This window comes from Fukomys damarensis, unplaced genomic scaffold, assembly GCF_012274545.1.
Source record: "Fukomys damarensis isolate Sample0158 unplaced genomic scaffold, DMR_v1.0_HiC HiC_scaffold_21, whole genome shotgun sequence".
Taxonomy (NCBI): domain Eukaryota; kingdom Metazoa; phylum Chordata; class Mammalia; order Rodentia; family Bathyergidae; genus Fukomys; species Fukomys damarensis.
This window is the reverse complement of record NW_022900933.1, coordinates 12,990,096-13,010,419: the sequence shown is the minus strand read 5'-3', so window position 1 is coordinate 13,010,419 and position 20,324 is coordinate 12,990,096. Positions and strand designations below refer to the sequence as shown.

The 20,324-nt window shown below is 41.3% G+C and overlaps 1 protein-coding gene across 3 annotated transcripts in view; it reads right to left on the bottom strand.

Moving 5' to 3' along the window:
- Smoc1 (SPARC related modular calcium binding 1) overlaps positions 1-20,324 on the bottom strand; it is a 103,419-nt gene that overhangs the window by 27,482 nt on the left and 55,613 nt on the right. For 2 of the 3 annotated variants that reach the window (XM_010645371.3, XM_010645372.3), the window contains exons 6-7: positions 17,221-17,310; positions 14,781-14,861 (exon numbers count right to left, since the gene is read on the bottom strand). In XM_010645371.3, the coding sequence (XP_010643673.1) occupies positions 14,781-14,861; positions 17,221-17,310 (171 nt within the window). The remainder of the gene's footprint in view (positions 1-14,780; positions 14,862-17,220; positions 17,311-20,324) is intronic. The other variant, XM_010645373.3, reaches the window with a different exon arrangement.

The window sequence follows — 20,324 nt, the reverse complement described above, 5'->3', positions numbered from 1 at the left end:
AGTTCCGAACACTCCTGCAGCGAAGGGGAGCCCACTGAAGCATTGCTCAGGGCTGCCCTTCAGGACAGAGGGCAGACAATCGGCTGAGGAAAAGAGAGGCCCAGAGGAGAAGCCCTGCCAGGCCAGGGACAAGCAAAAGTCTCCAGCAAACAGAGCAAAGTCAGCCCCTGGAACTGTGCCCAGGTGTGTATCAGAGGTGGGGGTGGGAAGATTAGAAACGGAACGTGCACACATTTAATAAAGTCACCACTTGCACAGGAATGGGTTTCCTCGCCTCCTTTAAACTAAAAGCCACTTTCTCTGCAAACTAAGTAGCAAAAGGTAATAAAAAACATCATCTTCCCCCAGTCATAACCTACAGTGGCTCTGGAGAACCCTCTGGATGAGACATACTGTGTCCCCACCCCAACCAAGGAACCAGGAGAAGGGTGAGCTTCAGGTCCACCCCAGATGGAAACATTGGAGTGGTATGAAACCTCTGCTGGAAACTCGGGGCACTCAGAGGGAAGATGCTTCACCTGAGCTTTCTCTTCATGCTCATCCCCCTGCTCCTGCATGCTCCACCCAGAGACTGGCACATTGAAAGCCTCTATAGAAGCCAAAAACAGCTGGAACAGAGGCAGCGTAACCTGACAGTCAAGAGCACTGGCTTCGGGATCAATGGATCTGGCTTTCTTACTGTGTGACCTTGGCCAGTTTTCTTAAATTCTTAAATTCCCAGGTTCCTTACCTGGAAAAGTAGGGTGACCCTACCATATGTTTCAAAAGATCTTTGTGAAGCTCAGATGTAATAATACAGGTGGCTGGGGGTGTAGCTCAGTGGTAGTAGAGTGTTTGCTCAGCATGACAAGGGTCTGGGTTCAACCCCCAGCTCCGCAAGAATTTTTAAAAACATAAATAAACGTAAAAGTAGTGTAAAGTATTGATGGCAGTGTCCTCAGCAATGAGGCATAAACCTGGTCTTCTGGGCCTATCCATGTGAAGGACTGGTCTCCTCAACTGGACTGCAAGGGCTGACCAAAGGTCAGGTAATGGGACAGCCTGGCCCACTCAAGCAATAAAGGGGCACACTGTAGGTAAACTAAAAAAATAATGCAATTAAGAGTCAGCCTCATTTTTATCATCACTGAGCTGGAAACTCAAAACAATGTGAGTGATAAAATATCCCTCCCTACTGAGGTGGACCATACCTCTGCCACTGCTCAATGGTCAGCTCCTTCCTTTGCTATTCCTTGTGTTTCCACTATCCTCTCCTCCTAAGATGACCTTGGCACATAATAGCTGATGGACAAAGCCTTCAGTGGGGGTTTCCATTCTGTTGCTGAATAAGAAGAAATGGGACTAGATGACCCACAGGTACTTCTTACTCTAATGGTCCATGATCTTATAATCACACAGGATCAGGTGCACCTTCCCACAGCTCAGGGGCATGCTCTAATCCCAGCCCCCCTGCATCCCAGTGGCACCTGAGCAACACCCAAGGTCTGAGTCAAGGGCAAGACTGCTAGGTGCTTTCACATTCTCCCTTGTACCTCGTTCCCCTTGCACAAGACCACTACGTGGCCTGCAAGTCACACCTAAACTGCTGCATCTCAGAGGCCCCATATCCAAGCAAAACTGCCCATTTCCACATGCCCAACATTGGCTGAGAGCACTCCTCACAGGGGTGTTTGCCATTGGCAATGTAAACAGTTCAAGGTGTTAGGATGAAAAGTCATGGTTGAGGAGGTGTAAGGCAAAATTACAAACCTTGTCTAAATAGTTTTCACTCTGCAGAACCTAACATGGTCGTGCACAGCTCACCATGGTCTAAAGCAGTGCCTGTTTCCTTCTCACAGAGATAGATGCTGAGCTCCCAAGGGGCAGGGAGAACAAGATATAAATTCTGCAGAGGAAATTTGTTCTGAAATGGATTGTACCAATATAGCAAGTAGATATTTTTCCTCTTAACTCCCTCCCAAAGTATTACTGACTCATACCTACTCAAGTTTAGAAAAGTTCCTGTCTCTATTGACTCATACCACAAGTGAGCAGACTTGACCCTTCCTCCATAAAGGCTGGGAAATGCCTCAGTAGCTCTGCAATGACAAATACTGAGAAATAGTAAGCTGTCTTCTTTCTAGTTTTCCTCAGTAACTCTACTGACCTTGACTTGATAGGCTCTTTTCTTTAAGGGACAAGTGCTAGAATAAAAACTCAGGCAAGAAAGGAAGAGAAGGGACAAAGTAGGATGACAGGAAAGAGATTTTTTAATTTGTCAAAAATAAAGGATCATAACTTCATTCTTTACTTCCCAAAATATTACTGTTGCATACTGTGTGTTCATGAGGTGTATATGTTTCCTACTTCCAAAGACATTTTACAAATAAATGCAGAATAAAGACCTTCAGATTGTAGCAATAACCATTGTTGACTTCTCAGCAAATTGGAATAAGCCAATTACAGTACCTAGGCAGGATCTCTGATTTCAATTTTTAGCAGCGGAGACCAAAAGGAAATTTTGGGACATGTCCACAGTCTGTGTTCCAAAGTAGTCAACATGGGGAAAAGGAGCTAATTTTAAAACAAGGTGAAAATGAACTGTGGAGCTAGACTCTCTGGGGCCTCTAGACATGATTAGCACTCCTCTGAGCACAGGAAAAGTGAGAGAAAGAACAAAGCCTTTGTTGCCATGGAGAAAGCCACAGGGATGACCACCTGGCCCCAGAACTAGCTCAATTTTGTCGGCCATAATTGGCCAAGGCACCTGTATGACACAGATGGCCAGATACCGAGAAGGCCAGTTATAGAAATAAATATCCAGGGTTTGTTTTTACAAAGAAATTTTAAATGCACATAAGCCCAGACGCATCCCCGACTGCTAACGTTAGCAGATTAGTCATTCTTCCTTCCAATCACGTCATGTGCGAGATTCCAGGTGGCTGTGGGATATTTGCTTACAAGGGCTACCGCTGGTTTCCTTGTGAGCTGTTTATTTTTCCAGGCCTCAGGTCATTACATCAGCCCACGGTTTCTAGGCAGACCAAGTGTGTAGGCTTAAGGGATAAGGGATTTGGCCAGGAGGTGCGGTCCCCACCAAAGTAACGGTCCCAGCAGGAACTGGATGAGGGAAGGGCAGTGAAACGTATGGCCTGGGTTCCCAAAGCAGGCCGGAAGAGCAACATTCTGACCCTGTGGATGGCTTACTGTGACATGGACAGTGTCTTGGGCAAACCTAGACATTCTCACATAGAAGGAGATGGGAGCAATGTTTTCATGGCAAAACTTATAAAACAAACATTTCTACCTTGGGTCTCTGATGGTGGCTCCATTTTCAGGGAGCAGAGTCACCATGAGTTGATGAACAGCAGGAAGCTCTGTTGGTCAAAGAAGCAAGGGAGGAGAGGTATGGTCCTTTGGGATGTAACGCACAGGCCAGGTTCTAGGGCCTTCACAAAGTCTCTGATCAGCTCATGAAAGAATTAACTAGAAAATATAAAGGACAAAAGAGGTGGATGATGCAGAGAGAAGTCCATCATCTTCGATGGAGGCCATGAGAGTTAAGGGAAGCTCCCAGAGCAGAGGAAAGCAGGCTTGGGCCTCAGGAACATTACTGAAGCACCCAATGAGAAGAGCGAAGGCACACACGACCCTATTTCCTGAGAGACTGTGCTTTTCCAGAGGAGGAAGCACAGAGCTTTGCCATACCAAGACTTATCAAGTATGTGAAAATAGTCAAATGAGAAGCCATGAGAAGTAGAATGAAGAATTAGAAATAAAGCCCAATGATTGACATTTATTTTATCTCATCACTCTCTTGTAAAATGTAAGTGGTTTACATGATATTTTAAACTATAGGCATTGTAAGAAACACACTGGTAGCTAATTCTTGATTTTAAGGAATCCTTATAAAGGCAGCACAGAGGCCCTGGCCACTGTTCAGCCACGAGAAAACAGATGTTGTTGCTGTCAAGTTCCAAGGTGTTGACCGTCAGGTACATCTTCCTGGGTGCAGCAAGAGCCTGTGGCGCTCTGGAGGCAAAAATGGAAGAGAAGAAGGAGCAGGCAGATCTGTTGAGGTGGAAGCTGCCAAGGACTCAAAAGCAACACTGACCACACCGACCACATGACAAAGCCTTCAAAACAAGGACCAAGCCCTTCAAGACGAGCGAGGGAGACTGGCTATGTCTGCAGGCCTGTGTTTCATGTTATTGCACAACTTCAGCTGCCCAGTGGAACCCTTCCAACATCAACAGTCCCCAGTCCAGAAAACAAACCTGGCGTCACAGGGTCTGAGTGTGAAAAAAGGATGTTTGGGGTGTAAAAGAAACTGGGACAGTCTTTGCCTCTATGAGATAGCTGAGAAGAGGTCTCACCCAGACAGGCTTCAGAGGCCTGTTGCAACTTCCCCAGGCATACGAGTGGAGCTCGCCTGAAACCAGACTCTTCCATCGAACTCTAATGGAAAATGGTCTTAGATGTAAACCCTAGGGCTCTTGTCTTCTCCAGATGCCTAGAGACAGTTACCGACAAAGTGTGCCTGGCTTCTCATTAAACTGAGACAACATGCTAGAAATACATAAAGATATTTCATCACAGTAGCTAGGGTTTTTTATTTTGTTTTGTTATCATTTATGGTGTACTTACTCTACCAAGCATTATACATCTGTAGTTGAAACCTCAAAAAATCCTGCAATGTGTTTTTTGTTTTTGGTTTTTGTTTTTTTTTTTTCATATGAGGAAATCGAGACTCAGGGTAGCTGAGTGAGCCTCCCATACTCACAAGCCTCCCCAATGGGATGCTAGCATTGGAAGTGAGGTCTAGAGGTTCATCTGATTTAAAAGCCCATGCTTTGCCCATTACATGGTTCATCTCTACTAAATGCAAAAGAATCCCTACCCGCCTCCCTATAAACAGCAAACCTTGGAATGCCTCCTTGGCAACATTTGTGAAATCATGTGCAGGATCAGGACGGCAAAGCCTGCCAGTGGCTCAGGGAGATGATGAAGACTTTTGACAGTTCCTGTGCTGCTGCAGGCCCACCTGGGTATCTCAGGAGCCACAGCCCCTGCTTCCACTCGCTCTAGGAAGGGGCTAAAATACTCAACTGACACAACCCAAGGTACACACTCCCATGCAATTGCTTCTGTTCAATCACATATTCCAGTGGCCAGCAAACTTCCTCACAATAAAGATTGTGCAGAAAATATTTTAGGCTTTGCAGGCTATATAGGCTCACCACAGCTACTCAAGTCTGCTCTTGTAGAGGAAAACAGTCATAGATGATAAATAAATGAATCAAGGTGGCTATGTCCCAATAAAACAGTCAGCTGACCTCTTGCCACCCCCTGCTATATGTCTTTGTGGAAACATGTCTTTTACATACAATTACAGTGGTATTTCCATTCACGAACTTAATTCTTTCCACAATTCTGGCCACAGACCAAATTGGACAAGAACTGAGTCAAATTCAACGGCTAGGTTCAGTGTTGACTTTACGGGTAAATTGATTCAGTTCTCGTCCAAATCGATTTGTGACCAGAATTGTGGAAAGAATTATGCTCATGCACAGAGTACCACTGTATATAAAGACTGACAGGCACTCAGTTGGTACCGTCAGTTGATCACAATGGACAGTCTCAGTTTCTTAGGTTAGATTAGTAAGATGCTAATACCTAATAATTATGCTTGGCCTCAGTTTCTCCCAGAGAACTATTAGCTTGCACACCACCATCCTGTCCTACACACTGATCTTACAGACACGACCGGGGCCAACCAGGACAGTTAAAGGTGGCTGGGTCACTCCAACAAAAGTAAGGTAGTTATACCTGCCTGGAAATAATTTCTTAACAAGACCCTAATAGTAAACTACAAGGAAAAAGAGCAGATAAAAAGAAAGCAGAAGCTGACATCATCACAGTATCACACTCAGAATATAGCCCAAGGAGACAGGCTTTGTAATCTTAAAAACCTAGTTTTCTCTAGCCCGAGCACTTACTAGCTATCACTCTCTCTTCAGCCTCCAACTCTTGTCTGATTATGCGGACAGTGGCCACAAGACAGAGATCATAGACACACAATAACATCAGTTATTTCATAGGGTTATGGTGAAATGAGCAAACAAATGTGGAGTTCTTCAGGGCTAGCCACCATGACAGTGATAGTCCAGTTTTCCTGATGATAATGATGATGATCTTTCTCCTCTGTCTTCCCCAAAGCAATGGAATGCATTGAGTTAGATTCTATAATAGATGGAATAAGCAGGTGATAAAGCCCTTGTGCTCACAGAGTTAAAGACTGATAGACAGAAAACAAATTCATGAAAGCAATTACTAAATGTCAAGTGAATGTTTCAGGCAAAAGGTGGTGTATAATTCAGAGAACTAAGCCTCCTGTTGGCCACTTGGTCATGGAATGAGAATTAATCTTCTCACTGAGAGCTTGCAGAACTTCTAAGGTCTCAGGGACAAGACAGACCATTTACAAATGTTACTTCTAGCATCTGGCATGACAGGTACTAACCTCACTTCTTTGTAACTTATTCTGTTTACCTAACAGTGAGAGGGGAGTGGAGGAAGTTCCTTTGAAGTTCATCTAATAGATGCCGTTAGTTAGGGTGACAATCATAAATCCTTTTCTGATTGAAGAATTCTCACAATAAGCACTGTCATTAATATTCCCACTAGTCCTATCAGTGATAATGATAAAAATATATATCATTTGTCATACACTTATTATTTTTCCAGCCATCAAATACCCCATAGATATTAGTTTAGTAAACCTTTAACCAGTCTTCTGAGTCATAATCCTATTCTACAGATAAGAACTGAGGCCTAAGGCAATTATTTAAATTGACTGGGAGGATCAGTCACCAACTGTTAGAGTCAGAATGTCAGCCCAGGGTTTGCTGATTCCAAAGTCTGTGCTGCAACCACTGCACTATTCTGTCAAAGACTCTAGTCCAAGGTAATTCACACTACTTCTTCCATCCCACCACCCCATACCTCTAGCTTTTATCAAAGACTGAACCAGATTCACAGAGAGAGGCTGACCAGCCCAAGACACAGAAAATCAGCTATTGCCGTGTGGGTTCATCTGTTGATTTTCAGTGCTCACTGCAGGCCAGTCCTCACATGACCACCTGTAGGACAACACAGGGGCCAATGACAGCACACTTAGTGACAACAGCTAAGTCAAACTCTGCCTGTTCAAAAGCATGTTTCAGTTGTTCACAGTCCTTGCCACCTATAAGGAAAATGTCACATGGCTATAATCAACAACCAGACATAAAGTACGACCAGAAAGTACTATTTCTCACAAAGAGGGATCCTCCCTGAGAAAGGTATTTGATTTATTCATATATTTCTCTGTTCATGAACATTTAGTCTTTACTGATGACAAATGAATTTTATTGACTCTGATCCTTATTAGTGGTAAGCAAACTCTACAAATCTGACCAAACTGCAAAAAAAAAAAAAAAAAAAAAAAAGAATCACCTTTCTACAAAGGCTTCATTCAGTGCCAAAACTTGACCATCTACAAGACCTTTGAAAGGTCAGACCAGAAAAACAACATGACTATAGGGCAGGGGATTTAGCTCAGTGGTTCTGCTGCCTGCCTCTCAAGCACAAGGACCCGAGTTCGATCTCCGGTACCAAACAAACAAAAAAATTTTTTTTCAACATGATTATAACCAACTGTTAAAGCCTGAAAAACACAGAACTAAGCCTCTTCAGGCTTGAAGTTCAACTTCATTATACCCAGCCCTTCTTCTTTCAAATTCTCCTCCACGGCATACAGAAAGTCAGTCAAAATATTAAAGTATACAGTCAAAATTGTTTTAGCTAAAAGGATTAACTGCTCATGAAAGATGATCCCGGAGATGATAACTGAAGAAGATTAAAGCTGGAAGCAATGGGCCTGCCTGCCTGCCTGTCTGCGATCACCCGGCGGCGTGCGCGCGAGCTCCCGGCCTGCGTGGGAGCTCCCGGCCTGCGCGACAACAGACCCAGGAAGGAAGGTAGCCGCGCGGGCGCCCTTGAAACACCCACACGACACCCCCCCCGTTCTCAAAACTCCTGATCGGGCCAGTCCTTAGACCAACTCTGCAGAGGCATAGGTTCCCATGAAGGGTAGTTTTCTGAGCTCCGAACTTTGATCATCTTTAAAGAAAGGGCAGGGGAAACCTGTAATAGAACGGAGTGGAGTTCAACCCTGAGGGTAAGGAAACTAAAGTTAGGCTTTGTAGATTGTGTTCAGTCTCAGTCGTGAGGAACAGCCATTGGCTAGCTATAACCAGGGGATTGGGTTCCGCATATGACTGTGCATGTGGTATAATATGAGATCAGAGATAGCCTGAAAGAGGACCTTCAAATTCTTTTTCTTTCCCTCTCTCTTGTCTCTTTTTTCCTCTTTCCACCCTAAAATTTCTTTCTTTTTTCTGTCCTGTCTCTCCAACTCAGTCTCTTGCTCCACCATAGTGTCCCTCATCTCCCTTTTTATTCCAGTTCCTGAAGAACTCAGACTTCTTTTTTTATTTTTTGTTTTTAGGACGGGTTTCTCTTTATGTTCTTTTCTCCAGTCATTTTACCTCACTCATGGCTCTGTACCTTCAAGGGAAGGCAAGCGCCTGTTACTGTTAAGGGGATATATTCCTGTCCTTATTCCTGCACTCTCTCTATCCCCCCTGAACTTAATAGCTTTGTAAAGATAGTAAGGTAATTCTACAACCTCTGGATTCACTTCAAACCTGCTCTAATTCTTTCACTTATCTAATCCTCTTGTTCTAAGTCGAACCCCCCATCCTAAATGGTAAAGATGCCATATTGAAAAGAATATTCACTGCAAACATACTATGAGCTGCTTCTTGAAATTAATCTAATTCACATGAGTTAAAGGTGATACATTAATGACTACCATAAGTGGTCAGTTGGCAAGCTGTGCCTGATCCTATTGGGCTGCTGAATGTATCAATTGGGACAAAGAGTGGTGATTGATTTAAAGAGTTGTTTTCTCTGATATTATGAAAACGAGAATGTCTATGAGTCATAAGATACTCAAAAGCTAAAACGCAACTATATTAGGAAGATTTAAGTAATACCCAGAAATTAAAGAAGGACAACCCAACAATAAAAATAAAAATGAGAAAACACTTAAGCAAGACACAAAAACAAATATCCAGTTCACCAATAGCAAATAGTAGGACAAATGAGGATGAAAAGTCTGATAGTGAACCAACAGGACTCCCTGGACCCATAGCACAGGAGGTAACAAAATTGATCAATCAGGCTCTAGAAAAATTCAAATCAGAAATAATTTCCCAGCTAGCCAGAGAGATGATGAGCAAAATAGAAGTCATGATTCGAGACTCTAGAGCAGAAACTGAGAAAAAAATAGATGAGCTCAAGACTGTGATAGAAGCCATGAAGACTCAGCATAAGAAAGACATGGAAACAATGAATGCCCAACAGAGGAAAGAAATGGAATCCATAAAACAGATTCAAACAGATATCCAGGAGATTAAAAACTCTATTGAAAGTGTACGAAACAGAATAAAAGATTGCGAAGATAGAATTTCAGATATAGAAGATAGGATAGCAGTCAGTGACCGTGAAAAAAGAGGTCTATTAAAAACAGTAAGGGATCATGAGAAATCAATCCAACAACTCCTAGACGATACAAAGAAAAATAACATAAGACTGATAGGAATTCATGAAAAAACAGGAGAAAACACAAATGATATAAAAAAGCTCTTCACAGAATTAATGACAGAAAACTTCCCAAACAGAAGGGAAGAATTAGACATACAGATAAGTGAGGCATATAGAACCCCAACTAGCCACGATCAAAAAAAATCTACACCTAGACATATAATAATCAAGATTCCAGAAATCCAACAGAAAAACAAAATACTACAAGCAGTAAGAGAAAAGAAACAAATCACATGCAAAGGGAAGCCCATTAGAATCACAGCAGACTTTTCAACACAAACCCTTAGGTCAAGGAGAGCCTGGAGTGAGGTATTCCAAGTCCTAAAAGAAAAGAATCTCCAACCTAGACTTTTGTATCCTGCAAAACTCTCTTTCAAAATAGATGGGGAAATAAAATACTTCCACGACAAAGAGCACCTGAGAAATTTCATGAACACCAAACCAGCACTGCAAGGAATTCTAAACAATATCCTAGAAAAGGACAACGAAATTCACAATAACATGAGGCCCAACAGACCAAATCAAATAGGCAAGGCAAGAAACTAAAAGGAGATGGGAGAAAAAGTAAAAAGAGTCAACAAATGGACAAAAACATGACAAGAATAAGTCAAAATATATCAGTTGTAACCATCAATGTTAATGGCCTCAATTCACCAATCAAGAGAAACAGATTGGCAGAATGGATTAAGAAGCAAAATCCAACAATATGTTGTATACAAGAAACACACCTAGTGCAAAAGGAAGTCCATAGACTGAAAGTGAAAGGATGGAAAACAATTCTCCATGCGTCAGGAGTCCAGAAAAAAGCAGGGGTAGCAATCTTATTCTCAGATAAAGTAAATTTCAAACCAAAACTCATTAAGAGAGACAAAGAAGGACACTACATCCTTGTAAAGGGAACAATTCAAGAGGAAGAGCTGACAATCATAAACATATATGCACCAAATATAAATGCCCCCAACTATATAAAACAAATATTAAGTAACATGAAAAACCAAATAAGCACTAATACAATTGTAGTGGGGGATTTAAATACCCCACTATCACAAATTGACAGATCTACTAGGCAGAAAATCAACAATGAAATAATAGAACTGAACCAAGCTTTGGAACACATGGACTTAATAGATGTTTATAGAGTATTCCACCCCCAAAAACCAGAATATACATTCTTTTCGGCTGCACATGGATCATTCTCCAAAATAGACCACATACTGGCTCACAAAACAGGTCTAAATAAATGCAAAAAAATTGAAGTCATCCCCTGTTTATTATCAGATCATAGTGCAATCAAACTAGACATCAATAGCACAAGAAACTATAGAAACTTCACAAGCACATGGAAACTGAACAACACTCTCCTAAACAATCAATGGATTACAGAGGAAATTAAAGAAGAAATTAGACAGTTTTTACAAATAAATGAGAATGCCAATACAACATACAGGAATCTTTGGGACACAATGAAAGCAGTTCTACGTGGAAAATTCATAACATTGAATGCCCACACTAGGAAAACAGAGCGGGCTCAAATAAACAACTTAACGATGAAACTTAGACTCCTAGAAAAACAAGAGCAAGAAAAACCCAAAGCTCGAACAAGAGAGGAAATTATAAAGATCCGAGCAGAAATCAATGCAATTGAAATTAAGAAAACGATACAAAAAATAAATGAAACAAAGAGCTGGTTTTTTGAAAGAATAAATAAAATTGACAAACCCTTAGCTAATCTTATCAAAAAAAGGAAAGAAAAGGCTCAGATCCATGCAATTAGGAATGAAAAAGGCGAAGTCACAACAGATCCGAAAGAAATCCAGAGGATCATGAACACCTACTTTGAGAACCTGTACTCTAATAAAATGGAAAACACAGAAGAAATGGACAGATTTCTAGATACTTATGAATTACCAAAGTTGAACGAAGAAGATAAAAACATTTTAAACACCCCAATCACAATCAGTGAAATTGAAAATGTAATTAAAAACTTACCAACAAAGAAAAGCCCAGGCCCTGATGGATTCACTGCTGAATTTTACAAGACATTTAGAGAAGAACTACTACCATTACTCTTCAAACTTTTCAATGAAATTGAAAGAGAAGCTATACTTCCAAATTCATTCCTGGAAGCAAGTATCACTCTGATTCCCAAACCAGAGAAAGATACAACCAAAAAGGAGAACTACAGACCAATCTCCTTAATGAATATAGATGCAAAAATCCTTAATAAGATACTAGCAAACAGAATACAGAGGATTATTAAGAAGATCATCCATCATGACCAAGTCGGATTTATTCCAGAGATGCAAGGGTGGTTCAACATACGAAAGTCAGTGAATGTAATACATTATATTAACAAAGTCAAGGACAAAAACCATATGATCCTCTCAATAGATGCAGAAAAAGCATTTGATAAAATTCAACACCCATTCATGATAAAAACCCTGCAAAAAATTGGAATAGATGGTCTATACCTCAATTTAATAAAGGCTATTTATGAAAAACCATCAGCCAACATCATATTGAATGGCCAAAAACTGAAAACCTTCATGTTAAAATCAGGAACAAGACAAGGATGCCCACTATCGCCACTTCTCTTCAATATAGTTCTGGAAACATTAGCCACAGCAATTAGACAAGAGAAAGAAATTAAAGCAATAAAGATAGGAAAGGAAGAAGTTAAACTATCATTATTTGCTGATGATATGATACTCTACATTGAAGATCCAAAAAACTCCACCAAAAAACTTCTAGACTTAATTGACAGATTCAGTAAAGTATCTGGATACAAGGTGAATACCCAAAAATCAATAGCCTTTCTATACACAAATAACAGACAGACAGAAAGAGAAATAAGGGAAAAAATTCCTTTTACAATAGCATCCAAAAAAATGAAGTATCTAGGAATCAATCTAACAAAAGAAACAAAAGATCTCTACACTGAAAACTACAGCACTCTGAAAAAAGAAATCGAAGAGGATATAAAAAAATGGAAAGATATCCCCTGCTCCTGGGTAGGAAGAATCAACATAGTGAAAATGGCCATACTACCGAAACTGCTATATACATTCAATGCAATGCCAATTGAAATTCCAACACTATATTTCACAGAACTAGAAAAAAGAATCCAAAAATTCATTTGGAACCACAAGAGACCTAGAATAGCAAAAGCCATTATAGGCAACAGTCACATGGCACCAGGTGTAACAATTCCCAATTTGAAACTATACTACAAAGCCACTGTGATAAAATCAGCATGGTACTGGCAAAGAAATAGGCCTGAGGATCAATGGAACAGACTGGAAGACACAAAAACAAATGCAGATGTACTCAGCTACCTCATCTTCGACAAAGGAGCTCACCATCCTCAGTGGAGGAAAGATAGCCTCTTTAATAAATGGTGTTGGAAAAACTGGATATCAACCTGTCACAGATTAAAATTAGACCCTTATCTTTCGCCATGCACTAAATTAAAATCCAAATGGATTAAAGATCTAAATATTAAAACAGAAACATTAAACTTGCTGGAAAGTAAGTTAGGCAGAACTCTGGAAGACATTGGTATAGGAAAAGACTTTATGAACAAATCCTCAGTAGCACGGGAACTAGCAGAAAGAATCAACAACTGGGATCTCATCTTACTAAAAAGCTTCTGTACTTCAAAAGAAACCATTAGCAGAACTAAGAGACAATCTACAATGTGGGAAAAAATTTTTACCAGCTGTACCTCAGACAAAGGACTATTATCAAGGATATATAAAGAACTCAAAACAATCAGTCCCCCCAAATATAAAGACCCGATCCAAAAATGGGCATCCGAAATGAACAGACATTTCTCATACAAAGAAGTGAAAGCAGCAAGAAAATATATGAAAAAATGTTCCACATCACTGGTCATTCGAGAGATGCAGATGAAAACAACACTGAGATTCCACCTCACCCCACAAAGAATGGCTGCTATCAAGAAATCACACAATAACAAATGTTGGCGGGGTTGTGGGGAGAAAGGAACCCTCCTCCATTGTTGGTGGGAGTGCAGACTAGTGCAACCACTATGGAAATCAATATGGAGATACCTCAAAGAGCTTGGACTGGAGGTTCCATTTGACCCAGCCATCCCTCTGTTGGGTATCTTTCCAAGAGAACTAAAAGAATCATATCACAGAGAAGTATGTGCACCCATGTTTATAGCGGCACAGTTTGTAATAGCTAAATCTTGGAAACAACCTATTTGCCCATCCGTTGGAAACTGGATAAAGAAGATGTGGTTTTTCTATAAAATGGAATATTACTCAGCCATAAAGAGCGAGAGAATAGATTCATTCATAGGAAAATGGATACATATTGAAGATATACTCCTAAGTGAAATAAATAAGTCCCACATGTGTAAATACCAAATAGTTTCCCTGGTGTGAATATTCTGCAACAATGCATAAGATTCTAATAAGATTACTGACATTTAGAAATGGGAGGAAAGGAGCTAAAGGTGTAGGGAAGGTGTGATACGTAGGGGAAGAACAAAAAGGGAAAAGAAAAAAATGTGAGAGAATGAAAAGATGAAAATAAAGTGTTTGTAGATGGGGAGGGGAGGAGGGGGTGAAGGGAGGGCAGAGGTAAGGGGAAAAAAATGAGAATCAAGACTTGCCATGTAAAGGTACATGATCCCAACAATGAATGTAACTGTACTGTATCCCTAAATGTACCAATAAACTCAATAAAAAAAAAAAAGAGCTGGAAGCAATGAACCCATGTAGTCTCCTTATTTTGCAGCTGTGGAAATTGAGGACCAGATAAATTAAATGACTTGTCCAACCCACACAGTAGGTAGTCAAAGAGCAACTGTAAATCAACCAGGGATAGTGTGTATATTAATGAATGTAACTGTACTGTATCCCTAAATGTACCAATAAACTCAATAAAAAAAAAAAAAAGCTGGAAGCAATGAACCCATGTAGTCTCCTTATTTTGCAGCTGTGGAAATTGAGGACCAGATAAATTAAATGACTTGTCCAACCCACACAGTAGGTAGTCAAAGAGCAACTGTAAATCAACCCGGGATAAAGTGTGTATATAATTCAAGGAAAATTATTTACCTGAATTTCTTACATTCGTGTTGTTCAGTTTGGAGTCCTTGATCACCAAGTGCTTAATCCATAGAGTGGGAGCTGTGATTTCTGGATTTTAAAAAAGTAACAGAGAAAAGTAAGAGAAAAAGAGGGAAGTATGTGACATGGAGTGTAATCCTAGACTTTAAAAACCTCTATTTAAAAAGCCATCTGACATATGCACCTTGTCTAATGCCTTCTTCCCTCCTTACAAGGAAACCCTTCTCCCCACCAGCTCTTAAAAGCCAACCAGGGCATCCTGTGCTAGGAGGCAGAGTGGTCAGAGTCCAATGGCACTGGGCCACTCCATCCAGGAATAAAAATATTATCCCAGGAGGTGAGGAACATGGGCCAAGCCAAGTCCCTCTCAGCAGCTTCCCCAGGAGAAGATTTAAAGGGGATAAACCAACAAACACATGCCAAACCAACCACAGAGAGCACTTTAGAGGAAACAGCTGGGCCACAGCAGATTCAGGGTGCTGAGACTCTGCTCCATACAGGGAAGAAAGGAGTAGGTCTGATATGTGCTCCAACCCTCTTTTCTCACAGCTGCCTGAGCACAGGCTCAGTGGCTTCATCCAGAGGGTTCCAGCGTATCTCCTGGCTCTCGGGACTTGGGTCACCCAGTGGATGGCAGTGTGAGAACCCTGAGTTACCCTGAACTTTCTACAGAGTGACATGATCTCTATTCCCCCACAGAGACTTTTGAATTTTTAGGCATGAACCGACCAGACGTGGAGCGACAGTTGAAGGTTTTTAAAGGTATCACAGTAAAATACACATTGCCATTTATTCCTCTCAAAATACTCCTCCTTGCTTTGAACACTTATTTCATTGTTCTTGGCACTTTGCAAAGCAGTTCTGGAAGCCCCTTTTCCTGAGTGTCTTTAGTTGTGCTGTTGCTGCTGCCTGGATGTCTTAAATAAGATCAAAGCATTTATCTTTCATGGTCATTTTGAGTTTGGGAAAGAGTCAGAAGTCTCAAGGTGCCAAATCTGGCGAATAAGGTGGCTAAGGACACATTGTAATGTTTTTACAAGCCTGCTTTGCTGTTGTATGATGTTCAGCAGCAGATTCACGAAATTTTTGATCATACCTCACAAAGATACTCACAAAAAAGAACTTCCAAAACTGCTCCAGAAAAATGACAAGAATGACAGGACAAGTGTGCCAGAAGTGAAGGAAAGGGCCGGGGATTTAGCTCAGTGGTTCCACCGCCTGCCTCACAAGCACAGGATTCTGAGTTTGATCCCCAGTACCAAGGAAAAAAAAGAAGTGAGGGAAAGTTATTTTGAGGGAGATAAATTGCAGTGTTCCTTTTACTGCAATAAATATTTTACAGTGTAAGCATTAGCTGTATAATTTGATCACCCCTTGTATGTTCCACTAAATGAACCAACTGCATATAAAATCTCATCTTTCATTCCTTCTTCCCAGAGCTAAGCCTGTGCTAGGAACATCTCTCACAAACGTTCTAGAGATCTAAACCTGCCAAGCTTCCTGTTCCTCCTCATGGGAATCTGGAGTATTCAGTAAAATACCTGAATAATAGAGGCCCTGAGCAGCTCCATCCTGAATGGAGACCCAGACTTCTGCACCCCAGAAGACTCCTTCTGTCCCCTCCCCATACCACCAGGGACTTCCAGCCTTTAATTTGTCATAAGACTCTATTTCCCTTGAGCTAGAATTCCTCTTCTCCCAAATGTCTTGACTCCACTAGCCAAGTCCCTACAACCTAGCCAAACCAGCCCCATTGACCAGTCTCCCTTGCTTATTCCTTCACTGTGTCCCATCCCTCCCACATTCCTCCTTGTACGTGCCAGTCTCCATGCCTGGAACACCCCAATTCTTCCCTTTTGCTTGTAAGATTCAGCTCGAATTGCATCTCTTCACAGAAGTTTTTCTGTGAAAAACTTCTATCACCTCTCTCCAAAAAATGCCTATTACCATAAAAATTGAGACCACAGATTTTAACTCAGAAAGCTCTCTAGCGGGTGCAGCTGTCTTGAGAGCAAAGGCTGACACTGATATACTTCCTCTCTTCACCAGGGGCCTTGCACTATGCTAGGCATGGAGCAGGCACTTCTAAGTATGGAAAGGACACTGCCGACCTGACTTTCTTAGCCATGATTCCCCAGCCTTGACAGCTCAGAAAGTCTGTCCCAACTGCATTTTGTTGACCATCAGGAGACAGGCAAGAAGTCTAGGGAGGCAGAAGCCCTTTCCAGAAGCAGAGAACATACCAGGACCTTAGCAGATTCACAGTTTTTAAAAGGTGAAAACAATCCATCTTACATTAGGGAAAATAGAAATTAGAAAAGAGAATGATCATAATGAAGCTTAAACAAACACCTGAAGTTAAGATCTTTCCCAAGCCTAAAATTTGATGAAAGAATGAGAGTTGGAAGTAAGTAATACAAGGACTTACCATCTCCATCAAACAACGGCTGGGTCTCCATCGTCGGTGTTGGCTTCAACCCGTCATCTGAATTGAGGGTTAAAAAGAAGCGAAAAGAGACTACCATTATTGAGGTAAATACTATCTACTCTCCAGCACTGTTGAATGGTTGGGGTTTGTACATGGCCCGGCCAAGTCCCAATAAAGAGACCAAAGAAAAAGAAAAAGAAGAAGAAGAGACCAAAGAAGGAAAAGAGAACCAGGGAAAGACAACAATAAAACAAATCAAGGTATGTGTTCACCATCCCAAGGAATTCACAAAAGTGGGTAGACTTCACGCTTTGGAATACTCCTTCCCACACATCTGAGAATACCCACATGTCCCTTTCAGCCCTGCTCCTCAGTACAGAACAGCTGGGAAGAGGCATCTCCTCTAGCACCTGAGCCAGTATGTTAGGATAAGGTCAGCAGCCCTCATGGCATCAAATGCTGGTGTCCCCAGTTCAGTTTCTGTCCTCTTGTGAAGGGCACCAACTGAGAATCTTTTTGTAGAAGCCAAGATTGAAAAGCTTAAGAAAAACAGAGATCTGGATGTTATTCCTTGCCAAGAAGAATCATTCTCCCTGAGCAGCAAACTAAAAAAAAAAAAAAAAAAAAAAAAAAAAAAAAAAATCATGTATCCTTAGAACACGTTTAACTATGAAACAGCACATACCACAATCCCCAGTAGGAGGTGGGGTCAAACAAAATCACAGAAATCACCCCAATTTTGCTTGGAGATTTCTAATATTAATGATGGGAGCAAGGAGCTCCCAGTAGCAAAGTCCTAAAGCTCTTCATTCCAGCAGTGATGGCAGCTCTTTTAACCCCACAGGTCAGGAGCTAGTACAGACTTTGTTTATTTACCTTCCAGGACTCAGAGTTATTTTCACCAAGGCCCCAAAACCTTTAGTTTTAGAGAAGTGTTTCTCAACCTTTTATCCACTACTGTCTAACTAAGGAACATTTTTAGACGGTTTTCCCCTAATCACCTCCCTAATAAAATTTTAACAACATATATAAACTGTGTCTCTGTTCATGTACCACATATATATTTGTGTTTTAAGTGTAAAAAGAGTTTCTTTTTTACCCCTCAAGAAACAACTTGATGCTCTCTGAGAACAGGTATCTATCTTTGCCCATCTTGAAGATACGTAGTTTAGAGAGTTTTCTTTGTTTTCTCCATCAGTGCGAGGAGAAAGGCTAAGCACTATTTTCCCAGGCGGTTTGATGATTGATTACCCATCACTCCCCTAGAGATCTTTTAGAATGGAATACTATATTCTCTGAGTATTAACTATTTATGGAAATGCAAGTTCTCAGGTAGTCCGTGAAATGCCGGTCAGATCACCAGTAACAACGCTTCACCATTGGAGCTCCCGGTACTTTGGGCTGGCTCGCCTGCATCTTATTAGGAAAAGGAGAGAGAAAATAATTCCGATCTCTTTCCTGTGTCAACACCCTACCCCTTGGGATCTTAAGAGTCCAAACTTGTGGAGATACAAGCACACATTTGATGGACGCTAAGGCCAGCAACCTGTCGGTCATGTGACACTTGACCCTGCTATTATTCTCACGTGCTGCCACCAAAATCCAACTCTCACAAGGGTGAAAGTTGTCCTCAACTATCTGATAATCATCCTAGAAAGTGTGATGTGGCAGGAAGAGAGAAGTATCTACACTGGATCTCTTACTTGCCTCCAACTGGGTCCCAAACAGGCATCTTTTGATGCCAAGCTGTGCGAGCTTGAGCTGGAAGTCACTGAAGGAGAATAAACACAGAACAGAGCCACACAATGTCATTTTTTAAAACATAGCATCACTTCCCTTGACTCTATTAACACCTCTTTCCATTGATTTCAATAAGCCACTGAATGGAGTCTTTTGGCAGCTGCAATGCACATTTGGTTGCTTTTGCCGGACATAGGGTTCACAGTGTAAACAGCCCAGCACAGTATGCTCAGCCCCACCTCACAGGATGGCTTCATATTAGGAGTCTCACAGGCTAACAAAGGCAGAGATCAAATGTTTCAACAGGACAAAAGTGAGAATAAGAGTGAAAAGGGGCTTATGTAATATTTTAATATTCAATATAGACAATAAAATCCTCCCATATCATAAGAGCTGTACCTCTCGTTGGAGCAAGATAACTGAAAACATTTTGTTTCTTTCTCCTGTCATCCAGAAGGAAGTCTGGGACTGCCCCTCTGGTCTAGCCATCAGCAAAACGGTCTGCACCCCCAGTGAGCAAGGAAGGTTTCCCAGGGAAGACCTTCACCTCTTCAGGTAGATGACTTCCACAGATTATCAGGGGCAGATATAGGAGCCCATGGAACATAAAGCCACTGTAGAGAGTGAATCTTCCTGCAGGGTAGGGTCACCAAGGGTGAGGAGGTACAGCTGCTGTGCTACAAGGGAGGTCCTAAATGGAAATCTTTATGAAGTGAGAAAAGACAAGGTACCCTGATGCCAGGAGCCACCTGTGAAATCCAGCATGCCCAAAGGCCATGAAGCCAAGCCAAAGCCAATAGGACCTTCTTGCCATCATCTCCGGGCACCTGGACACCTGGCTTCTGACCCAGCAAATAAGCACACCCCTTCTACCAAACATAAATCCAAGGCCTTGGTCCAAGGTCCACAGTAGCCCTGCTTCCGGGCAAGCCTTGGAATAGCACCAGACCCCACATGAGGCCCTGTGAAAAGAGTAAGTTTTCTAAATATGTCTTCGGCCTCTCAGTCCCATGTGGGAAGACAGTCTGATCCCCACTTTACAACCAATAAGTTGATTAAGCTGAACCCCTACTTTACTTTTCTGGGTAGCAATATCCTCTTCTAAAAATGAAGAATGCCTTCCTGCTAAGCCTCAGGATACTGCATGTGCAAAAAACCTTAAAGACCTACTAATATATAATCCCATGAGGGCCAACATCATATTCAATTGCTCACTTTTAAATTTTGTTTTACAAAACTAAGATCCTATCAAAGTTTTTAAATTAGGAAAATCTTGTAATTCACTAAGATGACAACTATTTAAAACCGAAAAAGGTATTTTAATAAACATGTCACTAAAGAAGATAGATGGATGTCTAATAAAT